Raw genomic sequence first — 25,962 nt, 5'->3', positions numbered from 1 at the left:
ATAGAATCCTTCAGAAATCCTAGCCTACTTGAATCATGCGGAAATTCTATAAAGATCACAGCATTTTATTAAAATTGTTGGATCATTTTCAATGATCTGGAAACCCAATCAAAATTATACAATTCTGAAATCGTTTGAGAATCCAGCCAAATCAACTACTTGAGAAAATTTCTAAAAAGTATCAATTTTTCAAAACAAGTCGAGTTAATTTTTCATTAAGTTTCAAATTTTGATGCGGAAGGGCTCCGTTCCCTAGGTACATACATCTACATAATTACGTTTCTGAACTATAAAAGTGTACTTACCGTTTATCGTTGGGATTATTGTTCATTCTTCAGATGATTTGCCTATATCTGTAATTTTCTGCAATGAACAAATTTATTGATAGGTACTCCCAGTTTGCAAATTTTATTGCAGTCGAGATTATTTCAACTGTGAATAAATCTAAAAATTTGAAAATACAAAACTGAAGTTATTTGAAATTGCCTAATTTGACAATGCACCCATAGTCAGTTATCTGATCAAAATTTCATGCAGCTTCAACTCCATTTCTCAACCGCTTGAATATTTTTATCAGTCCGTAACATAATCACATTAATTATAAACCAATTAATAATTTCTTTTACAAATATTTCATATTATGTAACTTAAAACACTGATAATGATAACTATAGGTACCTAGTTATACCTAAATCTTTAAGATTCGTATAGGTACAAAACCTACGAAAAATACGATGGTGTAGTATCTACGATTTCGTACAATTTTTACATGCTCATTAAATCATTATTATATTTTATTCGTTATCATAGAGTTTAACACATTCATAGAGTTCTCGGTTCATTTTACTGTTTTAGACGCAAGACAGGAACAATATTTACTTATAATATCAAGAAAAAGTATTTCTTATCATCGGATGATAACCGAGCTCGTGAATTGTTTACGTCCTGTAAAAATATGAATACATACGTGGGAATGGAAGAAAATAAAGGAGAAAAATTATGCTTTTGTCGTGAAGTAGTCTGTGTCTGAGCCTGTGCCAAAGAAAAGATGCGGATCGTCATTATCAAGGTGTTTCGGTATGTACAAATTTCTTCATTTTTATATTCATTTTCATTAACGAGTAAATTTTCATTTTATCCAACTCCCCGAGGCATCTCGTCCCCGTATGTAAAACTTGTGGTTTGTTTACAACAACGTTTGGAATTTTTTGCCTGAAATTCTGGATTCAAAAACGTTCGACGTACTCTGTTTGTTATTTCGCAAACTAATTAAATAACGTAGGTAATACGATAATGCAATTTCTTTGTAGCTATACGCATAGTTAAAAGTTCAATTTTGTGATCATCTTAGATCAACTACATATATGCAATGGGACAAGTTTTTTTATGTTGGTAGCGAGGTACGTTGTGTTGACGTAGATCGTTGATATGATTGTTACCTACGAAATGAATTTCATCAAGAATCTACTTATTTAAGCAGAATTGAAATTCGTTCTTCTCAAACTTTAATATTGATGAGTTTGATCCTCTGAAATTGTGCTTAGGTGGGGGGGGGGGGACTGGCAGGAAAACTCATAGTGTAATGAGTTAGCTTACTTGATGGATAAAAATATCTACATTTTGACGATTTTCATGCGTCTATTTTTCGATTAAAATCTAAAAATCATGGTGAAAATAACATTTTTTTCATCCCTTCACTATGATAGGAATGAAAATCGAAAATCACCACTAAACCCATTATTTCTTAGACTCGAATATCTTCAACAAGAGAAAGTTGCTTCAAAATTTGTTTGATTTTTCAACTTTATAAACATGTGCATGATGAAAAACTGAGTCACAGGAATGAAATTTTGAAATTTTGACCATGTTTTTTTGATATCTAGATATACCCAATTGTATGCAAATGCAACTTTTGGCTGAAAGTTTTTAAATTGGCGTTTTTTCATGATTATTGAGTAGCTCGTAGGTGGAGTGAGGAAATTTAAACTAACATTAAATTTGAATTTTTTGTTCTATCGTCTATTAGACAAACTATACCAGAGGAGCAAACATTCTTTATTGAATGAACTTAGAAAAAAAAAGGTAGGTGGTAAAAATCTCAGCTCTTGAGAATCATACCTATTTACTTTCTCGTCTCCAGATCAGCATAAAACGTCAGAATTTCCAACAATTTGAATCATTTTGAGTAAATTTTTTGAAATTTTCTTGTAGAAATAAACTAAATATTGTGAAAGTTTACTCTGAAAATGTTTTCGATTCATTTTTATTTTTATTTCTTTTTTGGTAATTGTTTGATTAAAGAATGTGATTTATTAGTATTTTTTTTTCGATCATGTAGCTTTCAGAGGGAGAGGGCTAAAGACATCCGAAAAAAAATTTTTTGAATCGAATGAAGCTAAATCGAAATGGCATGAAAAAATACATCACCAGTCAAAATTTTCATCACTCACCGCACTCAAGTGCATGTTTTGACTTTTGGTAAATTTTTGAACATCGAATCTGGGCCAAAAATTCGAAAAATCGTGATTTCACCAAACTGATCTAGAAACCTGATATTTGAAAAAAAATTTAAAAATACAATATTTGTATCAAATGATAGATGTTTGAGGATACTGATATCAATTTCATCAATCATTTGCCCTTTGACCAAAAAAAAATTGTACTTGAGTAGGGAGCATGGACCCATGGAGGCTTCAAAATTCAAAAATTTTGATCCCTCTCCAATTCCTTTTTGATATACCGTTATTTCAATACTTCCCCCTACTTCATTTTCAACCCTCTCCCTTCCCCCATCGAATCGATTGAAATCACTCAGTTTCGAACCATTTTGAGCATTTATTGAGCCTCCAGCAGATTTCTAAAAGTTGAAATTTCCGCAGAATTTTATGAAAATGGAATGAAGATCTGGAATTTCCGAATTACATTAGTAAAGCTGGAGATTCCAGAACCACTTGAAATCACCTTCATCAAACTCAGCATCTTTAAATGATAACTACAAATTAAATTTTAGATTTTAGCTTTCTAAATTTACATATTGGGTAAATGTTTTTGTGGAAATTTCAACTCCCGAATTTCTTAAAATGGCTCTAAACCAAATTTCAGCTTTTTTAGTTTATGTGGTATTTGGATTTTTTCGTATTTATTTGATTTTTAAAAAATCACCAAAACTTGAGAAATGCACTCAAAGCTCCTGAAATTTTGGCCGGTGGGTTTGTATTTCTTGAAAATTACGTTTTTCCTCTTGAGTAAATTTCGAGTACCTATAAAATTGGTGGATTTCTCATTTGTTATCTTCTGTCATATCTCAATGAAAAAAGACTCGTGCCCCCTTCATGATTTTTTTTATTAAATTCATTCAAAATGACTGATATTTATAAGACAAGTACCTGTATACTTTTGTTTATTGTGGCATTAAGTACAGACAGGATAGATACCGTACTTTTATTTGTAATAAAAGTATCCTATACGTCATATAAGATACTCGTATGTATGTATGTATGTATTGTATGTATTAGATAGGTATTGGTACTACAACATAACGAAAGGGAAAAAATAATGATGTAAGATTAACGCAATGTGCAAAAGTTGAAAACTGCTTTGAAAAAAATTCGCTCCATTAATATTTTACCAATGAAATGATGCAATTTAAATTAATATTCTTACTATGGGCATGCATAAGATATAGTAATTCCACTATACGTATCTCGTAAAGACTCATTAATGGTTGTACGATATGGAAATTTCATGTGCTTAAAGAAAGTTTTCTTGCTTTTTATCGTATCATTTACAATATTTACGGTAAATTGAAAATGCCTATTAAAAATCACATTGTACTTAATACTTATGGGTACATCGAGTACAAAATGTGTAAATTACATCTTTAATACCTACGAGTATAGTATACCTATCTCGAATAAGCGTAGATACTTGATAGTTCCAACCAAAATATTTCGAGATGGTTTTTCTAATATGAAATCAGTCTTCGGTCGGTTCAAACTAAAAAATTCCACCCGTTTTATCTTTTATTGAGTATTTACTTTGAAATTATTAAACTTCGATAAACAGATTGCGAAAAAAAGTACAGAATTCAATATACGAGGATAAGATTGCTAACACTATTCGGAACAATATTACGTCACGCGTCTCACATTGATTCTAGTCGTGTACCTCTCTCTACCTATCCATAATGAGTAATTACATTACACAGAAGATCATTTGCAATAGGAGTGATGTGATATCGTGAACATGGTACAAAGATAATGTAACAGGTTTCAAGTTGATTCATGACAATTTAATACTCGTGTGTCATTTTTTCTACACATGTATGTCTATGTAGTATTGTAAATTTCAAAGTGTACTGTGTACTCTGTGAATCGTATAATGGCTCCCATTTGAGATACTGACGAAGTGCTGAGTAAAGCACTCGGTAGATAATGTAATATTTGTGTATTTAAATTAGCAAATGATCGATAAAAAAAAAAATTAAATCCTTTGAATTCATTCGAATTGATCTGAGAAATACAAGTACCTATCTAATTCATGAGATAAATAGGCTTCAATTGAGGAACTTGAAGGTTAAGCTTGCTGGTTGCGGTTCGATGATAGAATTTGGAAGAAAGATATTACAGATGATGGAATATTTTTCGAGAGTCTGGTTAAGATATCTACGAGTTGAAAAGAATCCTGCGTTTAGATAAGTATAGGCCCATAGTAAAAATTGAGATAATTTTTCAACGAAGTCTTACAATTAGATCGAGTTCTTAAAAATTTATTTGTCTACATGACTCAAATGCTTTAAAAATAGAACAAGCTATGTTTTTTAAATTTTTTTCCTCGAAAAATGTCATTTTTTTATTGTAAATTGTTCGTTGGAATGAGCTTCAATTTTTTTGTGATCAGGTATATCTCTTCGAGTGAAATCATGAGATTGATGAATGTGAATGAAATTTTTGTGAAAAATAAAGTGGAGGTTTGAATGATCAAATACAGAATACAGATCAAAACATAAATTGGCGAAACTGAAATGTATCTTGATGTTGTATCAAAAAGAATTTTCAAGAGGCCAATATTTTTAGAAAAGTATTTTCATTTTTGCTTTTTGCATCATTTTTTGTAGGTACCTAGTATATTTTTTTTGCTGTTTTTTTTTTTACTTTTTGAAGAAATTTGTTCATAATCGAGAAGAGGAATAAACTACTTTAATACTCATTCGAAAAGAGGAGGGAAATGTATTTTCTTTGGAATTTTATAAGATTTTTGGGATAAAATTCTATGTACTCGTACTTGGTTTTTTAGTGGAGCGTAGCAGAAGAGTTTTCTCAAAGTCGTGAGTGAACAGGAGGCTCGAATCAGAAAAATAAATTGAAATTTGAAATCAGCACCCCTGAAAACTTGGTAACAATGTACTACCTACCTACGTATACCTATACCATGTCACACAAATTTATATATTTTTTTTTCAAATCTTATTATAGGATTGGTGACTTGTGTCGAAAAAGTAAGTTAAAATTCTAAATCAGACAGTAGGTACTTTACCCCCCCCCCCCCAAACAAAAGTCTCACAAATTTTCAATTTTTTAAAATTTTGGGATTTAGGAATTGTGGATTTTAGGAGAGTTGTATCAATAAATCATGCCCAAATTCGAAACCATCGCTATTGAAAACAACAAATGATATACCGCATGATTTTTTTCTTGAGGTTTGGTCAAAACGGTGGGAGGGGTGGGATGGATTGTATAAGACTCTGAAAGGAAGCATATTCATAATTATTTATTTAATACGAAAAGTTGTGCATGGTGAATTTTTTCCAAATTTTCAAACGTGGTTGTGGTTAAAAATTGAATTTTCGCAAAAAAGTTCAACTACGTATGATTTTTCAAAAATTTTAAGCAATGATTTTGAATCTCCTTTTGATACTCTTCAAACCTGTGGAAACTGATATTTTGCTATTTCAATCAAATTCATTCTATCCGATTCAGAATTTGCGCATTGGAATAAAAAATTGAAACTACGTGAAGATCCCTTCCCTCAGCCTTGGAATTCAATTTAGCCAACAGTAGGAAAGTCGTAAAAAAATTGAGCAAATTTGAAGGACCTAACTGACCTAACAATCAGTTCAAATCGAATGGAAACCGGTTTCAAACATTTTGAGCAGTTCTGGAGACTCCAGCAAAGGAGGCGATGCGATTATAAGGCCATTTTTTGGGCCCAGGTCTAGACAGTTATCGACTCGGCCTCTCTTGTTGGAATTTTTCGGTCCGGTAGGTCCGGTCTGAATAAATTTTCATCATCACAGACTACCGATGTAAGAGGGCGAGGAAGAGGGGAAAATTTCCAGATTTTGATAATCACTTTTAGTCGATTGTGGATGACATTTTTTTGTAATTAGAAGATAAATTTCTAAACAATTTTGGAAGAATTTTTTGTAGCTTGAAGGAATTTTAATCAGATTAGCTGGCGGAGAAAAAAGTTGCAGGGAGAAAATAAAACGATTTCAGTCAATTTTGGACAAATTTTCTCACGATTAAGGATGAGGTTAATCTCCAAGCAATTTTAAAATTAATACTTTCACATTGAATCGATTTTTGCAAAAATTTTCTGTCAGAGGAAAAGAGACATGGGTTCAAAAGAAATCTGCAGATCTTGAAGAATGAAATTTCAGTTGATTTTCTGTCAATTAAGAAGTTGGTCTTTCTATTTCTATCAAATCGCTGAAGATTTTAGGAAGACTTTCCTAATTTGAAATTTCCATGAACATTTCAAATGAATTTTCCAAAAATGAATACATTTCTATTTGGTGGACTGGTGAAGGAAGGAGGGAAAGAGAGAGGGAAAAAGGAGGTGTATTCGATTCTGAATAAATGTGATTACCATTTTGAGACAATTTTTCAATATTTGGCAAATTATTATGAAATTTTGGAAATATGGACTTTACCTACTTCGAATTTTAGATTTTTTTCTCTCAATTTTGAGAAAAATTTTCATTTTTCGTACAACTTTCTGCAGTTTTTAAAAAAGGTTTTGATTTTTGGCATGGTACCAAATTCTTTAATTTAGAAGTCAATTATCAAGCTCCAGCTTCGAGGTGATATTCCTACTTGAAATAAATTTTTTGAGCAATTTCGAAAATATTTCAATTGTTAATTCTTATTTAATTTTGCGGGAAAGATGAGCAAATATGTGATCAGTGTACCTATTTCTCTAAATTCATATCACACTTCCAAAGGTATAAATTCCATTTCTATTTCCTGTACAAAAATTAACATAGTGCTAAAATTTTCCACTTCGTTATAAATACATATTTCTTTCCGTATTGTTTGCATTTGAAAATAAAATTCTTTCGAAGACAAATTTCCTCGAAATAATCTCGTAAATTTTTATGCAGCATATCTAGACATACATGTTCTGTTTTACGTAATACGTCAAGATTCGCGATTGCAAATCAAAACAAACGTTCGATGACGTCATATTCGCGGACCTTATTAAAATATGTGCGAAAGTTCATCTCGGTATGTGTGATGAGATAGAAAAATTATACGTATTCTTCGATATGAGAAAACACGCCTTTCAAAAGTTCACTTGTTTTTATTTTTTTCTCGGAACTCGAACCGAGATTCACGAATCATTTGAAATGTTTAGGGCAAGCGAAAAAAGTAAAAAGAGCAAAGGTAAAACGATAAATGCTTCAATGTATATGTTAATAGATATCAGACGTATAAAGATACGAAAATGCGTACAAAATTCCACATTTTAGTCTTTCAACCGTGGTATCATTTAGGAAGCTGTTAATAAGCTCGAGTCGAATAGATTCACGCGTATCAAATGAGGATATTGCGCAAGTTAAACATTTACCGTATCTAGATTTTAAGTCTTTGAAACAATTTACTCATTGATCAGATGATGATATCTTAAAAAGCGACCTTATTTCCTTTTTCTCATCAAATTTGTTATCGTACCTATATCTTGTTGATTTGAGTGAGTATATTAAACTTGTTTTGAGAGCAGGGTATCGACAAAATGCCTATATCTTCCATTTATAAGAAGGTAGGTGTAGGCTGTGTTGCGAAATTGTATTTTCAAAGTATAGAGGTAACCTCTCAAGCACGTGACTTTTATTGAAAATACACGAATATTTCAGGCAAATAGCCGTGATGTTTTCCTTATTCGTTAATTATCTTCTAGATGAAGATGATGAAAACGTAGTTTATTCGAATGCCTATAGTGAGTTATACATATAAATGTTGTTATAGAGGTGGCATATTTTGAGTCCTGAATTTGCACTCCAACTTTGGAAACGTTTTCTTCGGTGTTTCTGTTGTGGTGAGTTTGATACGGTGCAAATTTTGTTTTAGTACGAGTGGCCGTACAATTGGTTTTTTATTAATTTTCGGAAAAATTGATTCAAATTTTCTGAAAAACTAGAGTTTAATTGAAATATTTTCTATGCGAGGGAATAATTTTTAAAGTTTTTATTTCAATATGAAACACGCATTACATCGCTATAAAAGATCAAGAGCTTGGGCTTATGTGATTAGAGTAAAATATAGAATTGTAGTTTACCAAAAAAATATATAAATAGGAAAAGAAAATGAACACGTGGAAAAAAATCCAAAATATCACAACTCCAATCATGAGTATAAAGGGTAAAAAATTTAAAATCTTACTCAGTCATTCTTAATTAACTTGGGGTGTAAATTGTCTGGGAGAAAAATGCAATTTGTTTAAATAAAATCGTTGGAAAAAAATGTACATTGCTCAAAGAACATATTTACGTCATAAAATTAAGAAATTTATCAAAAAAAAAGAAAAAAAAATGCTGCAAAATGCTAAGTTTAGAGATCAGCTACAACGAAGGGAAAACCACAACACATCTTGGCTAAGTTGAAAATTTGTTTTGGCGTATCATGTGTGTTTTTTTATCTCACCATCAGCAGCGCGTACCTTCTACCTGCGTAACGTCTACTGAGAAGTCGAACTCGAAACGACGAATAATCGTGGCAATTGGCAATGAATAACGCGTTATGACTTATTTTAAGGTCATGCGACTTAAGTCATAATTACTTCGAACTTTTGTTCGATATAAAATATTGATAAATGACGTACATCTGTTCAGATACTAATGAATTAATTTTTTTAATTTTATTTACTTTGGGTTTAAATTATTTTACAATAGATAAAGCGGCCACTTTGTATATAAATCTGCACTCGTACCGAGCTAACGTATCATTTCAGATTTTGCGCTTAGCCGAAACTTTTTTCGCGTCTAGTTCGAGCATCATTTCCGGTGTAATGAAAAACTGTTTTATTCGTTTTACTCAATTTTTCGATCATAATAAAATACTCGATCCTATAATATTTTTACCTATAATAATATTTTCTCGTATAATATTTTCGTGAATTTTTTCGACGTTCCTGAATTTTTTTCCAAAATGCCCGAATATACCATAATAGATAGCAGTTTTCAATTCGCGTAAGTATTTTTTAATTTATTTATTTATTTGGTTTTTTGAGATTAATTTTTTTTCGGTGGATATTAAAAAACGGGTTGATTAAGATTTTGTGTCCGGTTTAATTAATTTTTTCTAATTCGTCTGTAATTTGAAATGTTTATTAATTGCAATTTTACGTTTTGAATTTTTTAATGAAATTCATTTTTAAGATATCGACGGAGGAAGTTGAAAAAATGTGGGTTTAATTTTATTCGTGAGATTTTTTTGGTTGGTGTTTTTTTTAAAAGCACTGTTGGGTATCAATTTTGGATGATTTTTTGAAATAAAAACTGGAAAATGAAAGAAAATTGATATCTTTTTATAATATTCAATAATGTATATCTAACCTATTTAATGTGGAATACCGAAATTTCCTATCTAATAGGTATCTACCTATTTTGGATGTTTTAAAATAATGTAGCTTATTGATTTTAACGGTTTGGTTCAAATTTTAAACCTTTTAAAAAAATGCTGCCTGAGATAGTTTTTGAAAAATATGCAGGTAACTATTTTGCATTCTATTTATCCGATTTATTTTTGTATCGAAGTAAAAATCAACGAAAATTTACATTTCAACCTGCTGAATAATGATTACCTTCTAAGTACATCAAAGTGTAAACTTTTTTTATTAATTTTTTGTTTTTTTTTTTATTGACAAATTTTCCAATTATTTCAAAAATGGTGTTCATTTGTTTAATTTGTGATGTATTTTCCCCGGAATTTGTTGTACAAAACTTTAAATTTTTCATTACACATCAACTTGTCAATTTATGTGTAAATAATAAATTTAAAAAAAAAAGGAAGAAAAACATCTAGCTTTTTAGGCATTTTTTTGTGGGAACGTTTCTCCTTAAATTTTATTATTCTTGGAGGGTCTAAATTTTACTACAAATATGTAGCATCCTGTAAATTCCACCAAAAAAATAATTGCAATTTTTTCATATTCCAAAAATTGTTCTCATGTTTTTACTTATTTTTGTTACCTATCTAAAAAATTAAATTACAGGGTCTTTAGAAATATCGGGCATACCTGGCGAGAATTTTCTTTAACGAAATATGAGTTTGGTGGCATTGATCAATGTGTTTTGATGTGGCTCAGCTGCCAACCCACATTTTTTCACAAAAATTCTCGCTAGCTATGCCCGATATTTCTGTGGACCCTGTATTAAAAAAAAAAAAAAATCGAAATTGTAAAAAAACTTGGTAAAAATATCATCTCCGTATTGTTTTCAAATTAGACCACAGCTGATTTTGATCGCAGAAGTTTTATTTTTTATTTTTTCCTTACATTTTTCTATGATGCTTCAAAAAAATGAAAAATAATAAACAAAAATTATGTATAAATTTTTCCAAAAAATTGAATACTTTACTTGGAGACGTTTCAAATTTGTTACGTTTCGTTTCCTCATTTTTTTTTCTATTTTTTTTTTTTTCAATGAAACCAAAAAATTGAAAAAAATATTGCATTTTTCAAGTTATAGGCGAATTAGGCATCTTTCCCTTGACTCACCCTATCGAACTTAAACTTTGTTTGTATTTAAGTAAAATGGTTTAGAACGAGGGTCGCTTCAAGAAAACGAGAACGGCTCAATTGTCTTAAAATTGCTCAATATTTTAAAGTTTGAAGGGGGTAGTATTTCAAAATTTCGAATATGAAATTAAACATGTAGAATTTGGTAACTTTCGAAAGCGAAAAAATGTCTTCTTTTGAAATGACCTGTCTTTAAAATTGAAGGAGCTAAAAACCGTTGAAAATATTAATAAACCTATTTAAAATTTATGAAAAATTTGAATGCAATTTTTCCTGGTTTTGAACACAAAATCCCTGAAGAGCTCTTTCGAAAACGAATAAAAAAGTTCTGTTTCACAAGTGAATGAGCTATAGACGAGATGATGAAGTTATTAAAATAGACCCCAAAATTTGGCCCTAGCCTCTTCAGTTCTGAAGAAGATGAGAAACTTCCTCTTTCTCCTACCCTTTAATTACCTAATTAATGCGATGGGCTCACAAATTGAGTAACATTTCTTGAAAATTTGATTGCACATCACAATTATAATCTTGATAGGGATTTTACGTGTAAAAGTGCTTCATATTTCGTGAAAAGATTACAATAATTTCAAAACGACGAAACACATGATAATTTATTCAAATAAAATGATGACGGTTGAGATTCCAGTTACCTGCAGGTCATTAACCCCAAGGTTTTAAAAATACTTCTTCTGACGATATAAAATAATATCAATGAGGATATGATAATTATGAAAGCAATTATTCGTTTCAAAATGGATATTTTCTGAGCATCTAAAGTAAGAAAAGGAAGGGGAAACAATTTATAATTTTTGTATGAAAAAATACTACTCGCCTTGAAATTTTTATTTCAAGACATTTTGTTAAAAAACAAAAAAAAATATAGAAAAGATTGCAGATGAGCGTAGCACGAACGAGTACATTTATTGTAAGTGTGTGTTTTTGAATTTATCTCACCCTTTCCTCTATTTATGTTCTCTCTATAAAAACTCCAAGACGTGTTTGTTCAAACTGGGTGAACAATTAAATAAATAAAATTTCAGTTAGGAAAGTAATTTTTGAGGCATATTTTTCCTATTGGAGGAGGGGAGATACGAAAGTTGCCATTTATATGAGACATGGAATGTCAATTGATGAGAACCTACTTCTTCGTGATAATTTCATTATTTTGCTGAATCAAAGACTCAAAATATTTTCTGTGTTCTTCTTTCCGATCAGTCTGTTCCCCATCTTCAAATTCTTAAATTCGTTGAGTTTTTCCTGCTGTGACACTATCTTCATGTCTCATTGAATTAGGAAAATTATTATTTTTTTAAAAATTTATTTCCTTTTTCTGAGCCAGAGCTTTGAATTTTTCCATTCAAATTGATAGTAGGTATATGATTAGTGTTCAGAGTATGAAAAAATCGTATCATTCGTTTTTTTCAAACGTTTTATCAACTCTCAAACCCAAATAATGAATTGATGTGCAGTAAAGCATCTAAATCCTTTCCCATGATGAATTCTTAAGCTGTTCCAGCAAATATTTATCTACGTTTGATTTGATTATTTTCATCTGTGCTTTCGTTTTGATATCTTCAGTAGGTATAAAGCTAGCCAAATATGCTACAAAAAGAAAACATTTATATTTTTTGTAATTATGTACTACCCCCTGTAGGCAGGTATTTATTACGACAAATCCATAAAAATTGTGCTTGGTGATGCAATTTTTTTTATACATTTCCTTAAATTGGAATCATTCGACAGTTATCAAAATTATTAGATATTTGCAGATAAGAATTACGAAAAAATCAATTAGCTTTTTTGCCCAACCATGAATTACCTTTACGAATGAAATATAATTTATCATGTCTTGATTAAAATGTATAATATGCTAAGATCAATGAAAGACTTCAAAAACCTTTAGATATAAAATTTCATTTCAAAAATGATATTAACAGTATTTGAAATGTAATAATTACTTACAATTACATAGATTCCAATCTTATAACTACGTACTAATGTAGCCTATACGTACCTACCATATCAATTTGGTCAAATCAGCTGATGATGTATGAATATGGTCATATGTGAATGATTTCAAAATTAAATTAGTTCATGTAAACATTATGAAAAATTATTGCATGTGACTTTTATATGGTTCAAGAATCGAAGTAATTTTGAATCAAAAGTGACTGATATTTATTTGAGTCAAAAATATTTATAAAATGATCGCCAAAAATCATTTGATAGGTACCTTATTTAACTAGAAAAATGATGAGATTTTCGAGGAATTTTGAGGTTTATTTCCTAAACGGTGCAAGGGAAATGAGAAATGACTTAAAATTGCTGAAAATCTTTTCATTTCACTAGTTGAATGAGATATTTTATCTAATCGTGGGAAGAACACGCCATTCATTCGATCACCCGAGCGATTATCGAATTTGAATCAGTTGAAATCTGGATATAAAAAAAGGGTCGGATTCATTCTCATTTGAAATTTTGAGGCTTAACGTTGCTCGTTTTTTTTTTTTTTTTGAAAAATGAAGTTTATTATTTGCGTATTTTTTGGGGCTTTTATTTCATATGATTCAATTGCTGATGAGTAAGGTTGTTTTATTCCAGAAATTGTACCTATTTAGTTTTAATAACGCGTTAATAATTAATTTTTTCTTTTAATTTACAGGCAAGTTTGCCAATTTTCGAAGGGAAATGCTTTCTCGACAATTGGCATTACTCCTCCAACTCCGTCCAAAGAAATCCGTAACTCATCGATTAAATTCGCCAGTGGAAACCTGAACGCTTTTCCCCGAACGGTAAGAAAAAAAATCTCTTCGTAAAACGATACATCTATTTGAAAATAAAATAGATAATTTGAATTACTGAAATTTTTCAATACTTGATAGGTAAGGGAATACATCGAAGAAAAAATTAAACTCTGTCAACCTGATTTTGTCCACGTGTGTAATGGAACGGATCAGGAAGCACGTTATTTGACCAATTTAATGGTAGACCAGAAAGTCCTGATTCCTTTACCGAAATACCACAATTGGTAAGTTTAGCTTATTGAATTTCTATTTTTCATAGATCGCGTAACTTTCAAGTATGATTTAACGTCGATACATTGTTCAGAGGGTATATTATAACAAGGTGTGACATTACGTCAAATCATTAACTTAGAGTTAGCCTTGTTTATGAATAATTTGAACGCTACATTAATCGCTATTTATTAATCGTGTTTGAAATTCTATAAATATTGAATCTTTTTTGTATTTCATCGATAACTTTGCAATCAATTAAGAAATTTCGCTATCGACAATTTCCATCCAATTACTTATGCAATTCTTAGTCGCGCTTTTGAGTTTACAAAAATGAAAATGAAACACATTTTTGAAATCGTAATCAAATAGGTAGCTGTATTGATTTTAATGTGGGAATTTTTTGTTATACTACGACTTCTCATCTAATGTATCGCTTCGTTTCCTTAAACTAATGATTTAGTGTGACGTAATATAACAAATTTAATAAGAGTTGATTGGGTATTTAGTCTACCAAATGTACCGGTGTAAATGTAACGATAATAATTAAATTTCATTTATCGTATTTTCTCGTGATATGATTTTTTTCACTAATTGAGTGTAGAAATTTGAACTGATTTAAAGACCTTGTATTATTGAAGCGTAAATATCTACAATGAGATTAGACGTAGGTACCTATTTGGATATATCGAAGATAGTATCTAATACAGAAGGTGTACTATTATATGCTTATGGGGAAAACGTTGCAAAATGGTAAATTTATTGCGTTCAATGGTTTAAAAGTGGGGGAAAGATTTTCAACGGGAAAATGCCTACGTTGGCATTTCTATAGAGATGACGAACGTTGCCTTGACAACCGTTACGTGTTAAAAGGTACCTTCGCGAAAACATTTCAACTTATTCGATAGATTTGATGGAGGGAAAAACTGCGATGCTTTTTTAACCAAATTCCATAAATTAATGGTTCTTTTTCTCAATTAGAAAAAAATTATATTTCTTTCCTTAAAAAAAAAAAAAAAAGGCAAGTCAGTTGCTGATTTTTTTGGCATGATTCCAGGAATCTAAAATTGCTTTTCTAAAGGGGAGGGAATTGAAAGAACCAAAACACTCTTCACCCTTACAAAATGTGCAATTTAGGGTGGTACTTCACTTGGCGCCATTTTCCCCTAAAAAGTCCAACTCAAATAAGAAAAATATTTCTGAAAATTTTGTTATGCATGCTGTTGTAAAATTTCAGAAAAATTGAAAATTAAAATATGTATGTACGTGAGATCATTGATTGAAAATGTCAGATGCAAATTAAAATAGACCTGTTATCTCCAGCACCCTTTCGGTCTTCACGTATACGTCATTTCAGTCAAAATCTGAAAGTATAACTAGCGCGTACTAACAAATTGTCATCGTCAAACAGGAGATGTTTTTTTTTGCTTTCACTTCGCAAACTTTTTGATTGCAACTCTCTAGTTTGGTCCCTCATCTTTAAAAAAAATAGAAGGATTGAAAATTAAAATCTTTAGATGTTTACATTATAATCTTTGGATGTGGTTCACTTTTCATCGGAAAAGCTCCAAGTAATATTTTCGACGCCCCCTCTTACAAATTCGGTCCAGAAATGAAAAATTTTCAAAAAATTGTACAGACTTCAATATTTATCTTTTTTTTTTTAAATTTGTGGACTTTATTCGAGGGAACTAACATTTTTGAGAGAACGAGGAAGGGTTTTCTTTAAATAGGCAGTTTTTGACTAGAAATGGTAGATAAAAAACAATCACGGACTTTAACAGGGTGTCTAACACTCCTATTTATCCTATTTATCCTACAAAAGTCCTTTTTTTTTGCCTATGACACCTTTTTGTCCTTTTAGTGTCCTTTTTTTCGAAAGTTTTATCCAAAAGTCCTTTTTTTTCCAAAATGACTTTTTCAAATTTTCAATGTTTTCCCCTTTTTTCCGGAATTTTGAACTTGTAGAAAAGGCCTTATTTGTCGACTTTTTTAGAACTTGAATCACACATTTTTGTGAGCTTTTGCCCTCGCTTCGCTCGGGCTATTCGCTCTTTATTTACCTAATAAGTGACTTATTGTTCAAATTCAAGAAATGTTCAAAGTTTGAATCAGAAAAATAAACTCCTCCTTCCTTACAGATTTTTTTTTCTTCTCAGCAAAACATGACATTTTGAAAACTTTTAGCCTTGCTTCACTTGGCTTTGTTTGCTTTTCTTTTTCAAGTTTGAATTTTTTCTTTTTTTGAATTGGGGTGTTGAATCATTATTTTAAATTTTAAGATTTTGTAGCAAAATATAGGTAGGAAAATTCCTTAGGCTAAAAACTTGAATGAAAATTTTGAACCTCCCACCTTGAAGGAAAATTTTGACCCCCCCCCTCCGAACGCACCTCAAAAAATTCCATAAGTGATCGACAAATGACTTGCTGAAAGTCCTACTAAAAGTCCTTTTTAAGTCCTTTTTTTTCATTTTGAAATTTTGTTAGACACCCTGTTTAATTTTTTATTCTTCAAATTTTTTAAAAAGCAAATTAGATGCATTCTGCCTAAAAATGAAAAATCTTCAAGCAATTTGTTAAGACTACAATTTTTATCTATTTTTTTCAAGTTTGAGAAGCTCCATACAAAGGAACCAACGTTATTTGGAGTACCAAAGAAGATTTCTGTTTGAAAAAGGGATAAAATTCAGAAGAATTCTAATACAGAAATAGAAAATTTTCAAAAAAAAAATACCGATTTTGTTTTACTTACAAGGGAACCTCTTGAGGTGTCCGCCTCCGATTTGAACGGGATCGCGATTTTTGGAAATAGCATGTTCTAAAACCTCCAAATCCAAATTTTCAGCTGCCCTAATTCATTTTTCGATTTTTAGCGAATTTTTGAAAATCCAAAATTGACTACTTTGATGATTTATGCTTTTTTAAAAAAAGTATGTACTTGATCAGTAAAAATGTTCAAAATAAGTCCTAAAACTGATATTACCCCCCCTCCAAATTTCGCCATTTCCAGTCATTCTGGAGCCTCCAGCGCGATTTTTAAATTTCTCCAAAATTTTGAATTTGCTCCAGAAGGCGTGAATATGAAGTTGGGCAGCTAAAAATCGAGTTGTGTGTTATACTCGATCTGTTCAACGAGTTTACCCACATTTGAGCCGATTTTGGGAGGGACACCTCAAGAGTGGTTTTTTGACCAGTTTTTTTCAAATAAAAAATCAAAAAAAATCAAAAGTTTCCCGTTTGCGAGAAAATTTTTGAAATTTGCGCGCAACGCTGTATTTCGTCCACAACTAACCTCCCGAAACCGAATTCCGCCATTTCCCACCGATCTGGAGCCTCCAGCGCGATTTTTAAATTTCTCCAGAAGGCGTGAATATGAAATTGGGCAGCTAAAAATCGAGTTGTATGTTATACTCGATCTGTTTAACGAGTTTATCCACATTTGAGTTGGTTTTGGGAGGGACACCTCTAGAGTGGTTTTTTGACCAGCTTTTTTCATAATAAGAAATCTACAAAAATCAAAATTTTACCGTTTCCAAGGAAATTTTCGAAATTTGCGCGAATCACTGTATTTTGAACACAACAAACCCCTCGAGGCTGAGTTCCGCCATTTCCAGCCATTCTGGAGCCTCCAGCGCGATTTTTAAATTCTCCAGAATTTTGAATTTGCTCCAGAAGGCGTGAACATGAAGTTGGGCAGCTAAAAATCGAGTTGTGTGTTATATACTCGATCTGTTCAACGAGTTTATCCACATTTGAGCCGATTTTGGGAGGGACACCTCAAGAGTGGTTTTTTGACCATCTATTTTCAAAATAAGAATACATATCCAAAATCAAAAGTTTCCCGTTTTCGATGAAATTTTCGAAATTTGCGCGAATCGCTGTATTTCGAACACGACAAACCTCCCGAGGCCGGTGTGATTGAGTTAGGTTAGGTTAGTTTTCCATTTTTAATCTTTTGGAAACTCTACTCGATATTTCTTTATTGTTCGAATAAACAATTTGTGACATTTTGAGTTGATTTTAGATTATATTGAACAGTTTTTTTGAGATGAAACCAAAACTATTTTTAAAGAATAGAATCTATACTTACTTAAATTTAGAAAAATTGAATACTTCGCTGACTGATGTCAAACAATGAAACGAAATTTTCGATTTTCAGTTATTTAGCCCGAACTAATCCAGCAGATGTGGCTCGTGTGGAATCTAAAACGTTTTTGATTAGTAAAACTAAACAAGAATCCGTACCTACTCCTAAAGATGGTATTGTACCTCAGCTGGGTAACTGGATGAGTCCTGAGGATATGGAAAAGGCTGTACAGGAGCGTTTTCCTGGTTGCATGAAAGGTAGGCATTAGGCAACTGGAAAATTCAAATAATTGACAGTACCTATCAAGGTACCTATCTTATGGATTCGTTTGAATCCAATTTGATTGACTATTTTAATTACAGGTCGTACGATGTATGTGATTCCGTTCAGTATGGGTCCAATTAATTCGCCTATTGCTAAATTCGGCGTCGAAATGACCGATTCGCCTTACGTTGTGTTATCAATGAGAACGATGACTAGAATGGGTGATTCTGTAGTACAAAAGATGAAAGGACAAGATGATAAAATCGTTAGAGCTTTACACTCTGCTGGTACTCCTGCTAACGGCGTTCAGCAAGTCCAACATTGGCCCTGTGATCCAGAACGTGTAGTTGTATTTAATAAGTGAGTAGGCCTACCTATATCAGTATGAGAAGGAGATAAATTAGTAGTTAAAATTGGATACTTATCTGTAAAAAAATATGTAATGATTTTTTCAGAGCCGATACTCTAGAAATCATCAGCTACGGAAGTAACTACGGTGGTAATTCTTTACTCGGAAAGAAATGTATGGCTCTCAGGATAGGTTCTCATATCGCATGGAAAGAAGGATGGTTAGCTGAGCACATGCTTGTGAGTTCAACTTGACCATAAATCGTCAGCTGCTGCGTGTGGATATTATAATTCAAATCAATACGAATGAAAAAAATTTCTTTTTCTAGATTCTTGGTATTACGAATCCGGAAGGAAAGAAAAGATACATCGCCGCTGCATTCCCCAGCGCTTGTGGTAAAACCAATTTAGCTATGATGAACCCAACGTTACCCGGTTATGAAATTACCTGTGTTGGCGATGATATCGCTTGGATGAAATTCAACGATAAAGGCGAACTTAGAGCTATCAACCCGGAAAATGGATTCTTTGGCGTAGCTCCAGGTACTAAATATGGCGCGTTTTATTTAGAAAAAAAAAAACACGTAAAATGGACCTCATTGTAATCGATTTTTTCTGCTGCAGGCACCAGCAATAAGACCAATCCTAATGCAATGAAAACAATAGTGAGTGACACGATATTTACCAATGTTGCCATGACCAGCGATGGTGGTATATATTGGGAAGGTTTAGAAAAAGAAACTTCGGATGATTTAAAAATCACAGATTGGCACGGAAACGAATGGACCAAAGGATCCAAAACTCCTTCATCTCACCCTAATTCTAGGTAATTCATCTCCTCCTCCATTCGCAGCAAGTGTATGAAGAAACATTTTTTTAAATTGAGAATAACACTCGTTTGGTTTGTTGTAGATTTTGTGCTCCTTGTAAAAATTGTCCTATTATGGATCCGGCCTGGGAAGATCCCGAAGGTGTACCCATCGACGCGATACTTTTCGGTGGAAGACGTCCGGAAGGTATACCTTTGGTTTATGAATCCTTAAGTTGGAATCACGGAGTTTATATGGGTGCTTCGATGAGATCCGAAGCTACTGCAGCTGCTGAACACACGGTAAGATGGGATGAGATATATTTTTAATTCCTTTCGCGATAAGTGATCGAACTGATTGATGATATTGATTTTTTCATTTTTTTTTTCAGGGTAAAATTATTATGCATGATCCATTTGCGATGAGACCATTTTTCGGTTATAACTTCGGTCATTACTTACGTCACTGGCTCAATATTGGAAAGAAGCCGAATGCAAAGCTTCCTAAAATTTATCACGTTAACTGGTTTAAAAAAGATAAAGAGGTAAATTTCTAATTTTAATGCAACTGTGGGTATTTCTTTGTTTTTATTTTATTACATTATGCTACGTTTTTTTTTTTTTAAATCAGGGTAACTTCTTATGGCCAGGATACGGAGAAAACTCCAGAGTCCTAGATTGGATCTTCCGTCGTCTCGATGGTGAGAAATCCATCGAAGAAACCACTCCCTTCGGTATCGTGCCTGCGAAAGATGCTCTAAACTTGACTGAACTCTCGCAAAATATCGATTATAATCAATTATTCGATATCGATTATGATTTCTGGAAAAAAGAAGTACGTTACAATTACCATTTCACGAGAATAATTTTTTATACGCTCGTCAGTCGTCACTTACCTATCTAATTTTATTTTGCAGTGTGACGATGTACTGAAGTATCTGGAGGATCATACTCAAAGCGATCTTCCTGCTGAAATTAAGCAAGAAATCGAAGGAATCAGAGCTAGGCTCGAACAACGTAAGGACCAGAATTAGGGTAGTTCGGATTGCTATCTGAAGTGAATAGTGTGCACTCATTATAAAATTCATCTGCTCTGTACAGTATATATTTTCCTCGTTTAATTTTTAAAAACCATTTTGTGTTATTATTCGTTTTTTTATGATTTCTGTTTTATTTATTTCTGTCATTGACTCATTTTATGGATGTTCATTTTTTTTGTACGAAAAAATAAAAATTTTAATTAACGTCGAATTTGTTGGATTTTATTTGATAAGCATTTTCAATAAGCAGTTTACGATCGAGTTCATCTTGATTTATTTGATATGTTTTTCTGTGTTTTTGATTTAAACTTTACTTTATTACTTTAAACCGATTTCAAAGCAATTGAATCAATAACGAAATATTACTCTATGAATTGATTAAATTCATTAGATAGGTACCTATCTAATCTACCAATCTTTACTGATTTTTATACCAATCTCTGTAGGTACATATTTTAATTTTATTGCTAAATTGATCGTAAAAATATTAGCAAAAATAATGGTAGGTTACATTGTAAAACGGGCAACATTGAAAATGAAAATAATAATAATTTTTAAAAAACGTAAAGATAATTCAGTACATTTCACTGCCTTCATCGTCATGCTTAGACAACTCTATTGACAAGAGCTGTTACCACTGTCAATGCAGAACGTAATTTTAAAATAAGGACGTGCCTTGGCATTTCTGTTGAGATGGATAATGTTGCCCTGGCAACCGCTCACGTTTAAAAATTTATGAGCGACGTGGAGTGTAATTTTTTAAATTTGCAAAATGCGAGATCACCGTCGTTAGAATCGTGTAGAAAGAGAGCGACCTTGTATTTGATTTTTTTTTCTTTCGCCAGAAGTAAAAACCGAAGTGATATTTGGAAAATATCGCATTCATTAAGAATTTCTCAGAGATCCTTCAAAGTAGAAATTTAATGCCGGCAAAATAATGCTATTAATCTAAACTATAATTGGCTTAAAACTGACATTCATATTAGAATAATGTACGAACATTTGTTACATAACGTGAATAAAAACCCGAGTAGGTACTTTATTTACTCAAAGATTTTTAAATATTAACCAAATTGAATCGCGCATAAGGTATACCTACTTACGCTCATGTTTAAATTAAATATTAAGTTCAAGAACGAATATTATTGTTGTGAGGAAGTTGACTCATTTCATAGAAAAATAAAAAAAAAAGTCGACGAAGACAAAAACCTAGCAAGACTCTATTTAGGCGTAGGTTATGTGAAGAACGTCCAGAAATTCAAACGTTTCTCGCGTTTTTCAAAGTATAAATTCGAAGACTGAAAATTTTTAATTAAATAGAAAAATTAATGATGCGAAAAGTTATTTTATTGATGTCGTATCACAAGTAAATGAATAGTGTCAAGAAACAGCGTTTCATGGGTAAGGGTAAGGTACTTCTACCTAATTTCAAGTCCACTTTTCAACATTGAACATTTGAATCATTTTTCACACTATTTATCATTGAAAAAAAATGCTTCTTATTTCAGTTTTCAGTTTTGTTTATTTTTTAATTTTTCTTACTTCTAGTTATTTCCTTCGATAATTTACACTTCGCTTTTTTTTCAGATTTTCTAGAGCTTAGGCGAAGATGACTATACGTTTCTCGATCTTTCCATCCTTTAACAAAACTTATTCGCTAACAGAAGAAAAGATTTTCAAAAGATGAAGCTGTTCAATAAGGCATCTTCTTGGAAACGAAAGCAAAAATAATATGATATTCCTTATATTTTTATTTTTCATGTTTTATGGAATCTGTTTTATTATTTTTTATTTATTATGCTTTTTAATAATTTCATTTTTTGTTCACAATGTTTTGAATTGGATCATTGATTAGAGCAAAAATTGATTCTTCATGATTGTTCAGAAGTGCTAAATTACTTCATCCATTATTTGGTAGGCCTGTTGATTTTTTATTTCAGTAAAGTTCTCATTATCTCATCCTGCCTGTAGTCAGGTATCAATTTCAACTTTCAAGTATAAGTTATAGAAGAGAAGTAATAAATGTCCGATTATTGATGCAATGCTTATATTTTTCGACCAATTATTTTTATTTGAATGAATTACCTACATATTGTGAATTCTGCAATAAATTTTGATTCCAATTCTTTGAATTCAAATCACAGAGAATTGTGATTTCAATGAAATCAGATATGAGATTGAATTTTTCCTGCTTCAAATTTTTCGAATAATTCTAAAAAATATTTTTTTTAAATTTTACCTCGTAAAATGAAAGCATCACACCACAGAGCGCAGCCTGGAACACGGTTTGAGCTTTTTTTCGATGTATGAATCTGGCCGATAGAAGTGCTAGTTACACTCAGATTACTTTTTGAATTTTTGATTTTTTTTTTCGTGGGTGTTTTTGTTTTGTTTTCCCTTTCACCCCTTCTTTTATTGATTGATTACATCAAATTTTTGAAAATTTCTTTCCTTTATTTAAATTTAATAGCATATTTTCCCATAATTTCATCTTATTCAGAATTTTCAAATAATTTTACCCATTTTGGCACTTGTGCAAGGTAATATTCAAGGCCTTTTGCTTGAATTCTGTTCAACTCTATCCAACTTGTTTACTTCCGTTGTATTGCGTTATCACTTCAGTGGAACTTGGAAACGTCAACTTTCGACTTCTAAAAGCTGAATAGGAATTGTTCTTATATTATAGATAATTTCGTTTGTCTAGTTCTTGTGATAATTTGAAAAAATGGCTGTGTTCGTAGCTAAAAGTAACTATTTGAAAAACTTGGGATTGAATGCCTTGCATAATAAAAGTAAGTACAACATTTTCAAATACTTGACAAAGGTTTTATTCTTGATCTTAAACCTCAAGTCGTTAACTGTTGCATGTCGAAGGTTACATTTCGAATGACATGTCAATCAATGATATATGTACTATTTCCAATCGAGCCAATTTGATTTAACTATGTGTTGTTCATTTCAGATTTGTACAGGACGATATGCGTTGGAAACGGATTATATTCACCTCGTAAAAGTGTCAAAGACAAAACAGGAAAAAACATAGTTTTCGTCGATGGAGTCCGTACTCCATTTTTACTTTCTGGCACCGATTATTCTAAAATGATGCCTCATGATTTAGCGAAAAATTCTCTTTCGTATGTATCACACATAGAATTCCGAATTTCTTTTTGAGTAATTTTTCTGATTTTGACGTCATAATTTTCAGAGCTTTATTGAAGAAAACTGGCGTACCCAAGGAAGTAATAGACTATATAATCTACGGCACAGTCATACAAGAAGTAAAAACTAGCAATATAGCTCGTGAAGCAGCCTTATGTGCAGGTTTTTCAGAATTCACTCCAGCACACACAGTAACCATGGCCTGCATCAGTTCTAACCAAGGAATCACTACTGGTATTTTAAATATTTTAATTTCAAATCTTTTGTTGGAATTTGAGTCTTTGTGTATTTAATACGTATTTGTTTCGTTCTAGGCGTTGGTTTAATAGCGGCTGGTGCTTATGACGTAATAGTCGCTGGCGGTGTAGAATTTATGTCCGATGTACCTATTCGCCTAAATCGTAAATTCAGAAGTCTTCTGTTGAAAGCAAATAAAGCGAAATCCCCTCTTGATAAATTGAGGTTATTATCTACGTTTAGACCAGGCTTCCTCGCTCCTGAGGTATTCGATTATTCTTATTGTATTTTGAAATAATTTTAATTCTCGATAACTTCATATAGTAATCTTACCTATATTGTCTTAGTTGCCTGCTGTGGCGGAATTTAGTTCCGGAGAAACCATGGGTCATTCCGCTGATAGATTAGCTGCTGCATTTAAGATTACTCGTCAAGAACAAGACGACTATGCTTTACGTTCTCATAAATGCGCTCAAGAAGCCTACGAAAAAGGATATTTCACCGATTTGGTTCCTCTTAAAAGTAATTATTGGCAAAATCATATGTTTATCGTAAATTTAGTGCGTGTACTAATCTCGTATTCAATTTTTTCAGTTCCAGGATCGACTACAGTTGTAAAGAAGGATAATGGTATTCGAGTCTCTTCTCCAGACAAACTTGCCAAATTGAAGCCTGCATTTGTAAAACCTCATGGTACTATTACCGCAGCTAATGCTTCCTTTTTGGTAATTTTTCGTTACTTGATCGTGTCGTGATCATTTTTCTGTGAATTATGCATTATGATTTTTTCTGCTGTAGACTGATGGCGCTTCAGCTTGTTTAATTACCACCGAGGAGAAGGCTAAACAATTAGGATTAAAACCTAAATTATATCTCAGAGATTTCATCTATGTATCACAAGACCCCAAAGATCAACTTTTGCTCGGGTATGCTACTTTTCAACGTGATACTTATTCATGTTTTTGATGTATCATAATAATTGTAATGTAATATCATTTTTTATCGTCAGACCAACTTATGCCACTCCAAAAGTTCTTGAGAGAGCCGGTCTAAGCCTCCAAGACATCGATGTCTGGGAAGTTCACGAAGCGTTTGCAGTAAGTTATTATTAACAAAAAAAAATTCTGTGTATGTTAAGTTACAATATTGAAAAATCCATTCACGTTATTATGTTGTCCTAGGGTCAAATTTTAGCGAATCTCAAAGCTATGGATAGCGACTGGTTTGCTCAAAATTATATGGGTCGAAAATCCAAAGTCGGAGCCCCTGATATGAGTAAATTTAATACTTGGGGTGGTTCTTTGAGTATTGGGCATCCGTTTGCTGCTACTGGTAAGTGTAACTAGAAATTTTTTTTTATTGTAATTCGATTTTTTACTAATTCTTGACGATAATTAGGTGTTAGACTGACTGCTCACGCCGCTCATAGACTAGTAAGAGAAGATGGGCAATTTGGATTAATCACAGCTTGTGCTGCTGGAGGACAGGTAAACCATCGCATTTTTTTTTACTTCTCAAAAAGGGGTTAAAATTTGATGTGTAATATGCTTTTTGAATTTTTTTAGGGTGTTGGTATGATAGTTGAGAGACATCCTGATGCTACAGCTTCGTAGATAGATTATTTATTGGGATCTTCGTATATTTTTTTTGTATTTTAATGTATTATGTCGATGTTCTAAGTATTACCATAATTCAGAAATACGTTTTTATGTACCTACCGGTTATAAATTTTTATTTAATCCAATTCTAATATCATTTTATGTAATTTTTGGTTCGTGTTCGAGAATATAGGTATGTTTTTTATGTATTTTTTATTTCTTTTTCCAACGACTACTCTTGATGGAGAAATGATCAAATTCGCGAATTCACGAATCGCTTGGATCGCTGTTGTTATTGTCTGAAAAGGGGGAACTGGAGACCATTGACCAATCACATTACAATTCACAACACAAAAATTAATAATTTAGTGGCCAACAATTTTTTTCT

At 31.8% G+C, this 25,962-nt stretch overlaps 2 protein-coding genes across 3 annotated transcripts; both read left to right on the top strand.

Moving 5' to 3' along the window:
* Nucleotides 1-922: 922 nt before the first annotated feature.
* LOC135836104 (phosphoenolpyruvate carboxykinase, cytosolic [GTP]-like) lies at nucleotides 923-20,791 on the top strand. Of its 2 annotated transcripts, none has more exons than XM_065350726.1 (12): nucleotides 923-1,077; nucleotides 13,682-13,811; nucleotides 13,902-14,047; nucleotides 18,193-18,377; nucleotides 18,483-18,744; nucleotides 18,840-18,972; nucleotides 19,062-19,275; nucleotides 19,357-19,558; nucleotides 19,645-19,843; nucleotides 19,933-20,085; nucleotides 20,172-20,375; nucleotides 20,458-20,791. In XM_065350726.1, the coding sequence occupies exons 1-12, from the start codon at nucleotides 1,049-1,051 to the stop codon at nucleotides 20,572-20,574; spliced, it is 1,974 nt and encodes a 657-aa protein (XP_065206798.1). In that variant the 5' UTR covers nucleotides 923-1,048; the 3' UTR covers nucleotides 20,575-20,791. The 2 variants fall into 2 exon arrangements, with proteins under 2 accessions (XP_065206798.1, XP_065206796.1); XM_065350724.1 differs by lacking the exon at nucleotides 923-1,077 and adding an exon at nucleotides 9,159-9,469.
* A 2,379-nt stretch (nucleotides 20,792-23,170) lies between these two features.
* On the top strand, nucleotides 23,171-25,783 carry Mtpbeta (mitochondrial trifunctional protein beta subunit). The gene is made up of 11 exons (XM_065350729.1): nucleotides 23,171-23,372; nucleotides 23,543-23,714; nucleotides 23,786-23,973; nucleotides 24,054-24,241; nucleotides 24,324-24,498; nucleotides 24,571-24,701; nucleotides 24,775-24,902; nucleotides 24,986-25,073; nucleotides 25,158-25,308; nucleotides 25,375-25,463; nucleotides 25,542-25,783. The coding sequence occupies exons 1-11, from the start codon at nucleotides 23,306-23,308 to the stop codon at nucleotides 25,587-25,589; spliced, it is 1,425 nt and encodes a 474-aa protein (XP_065206801.1). The 5' UTR covers nucleotides 23,171-23,305; the 3' UTR covers nucleotides 25,590-25,783.
* Nucleotides 25,784-25,962: the final 179 nt, after the last annotated feature.

The sequence above is a fragment of the Planococcus citri genome, chromosome 2 (assembly GCF_950023065.1).
Source record: "Planococcus citri chromosome 2, ihPlaCitr1.1, whole genome shotgun sequence".
Taxonomy (NCBI): domain Eukaryota; kingdom Metazoa; phylum Arthropoda; class Insecta; order Hemiptera; family Pseudococcidae; genus Planococcus; species Planococcus citri.
This window is presented reverse-complemented; position numbering and strand designations above follow the sequence as displayed.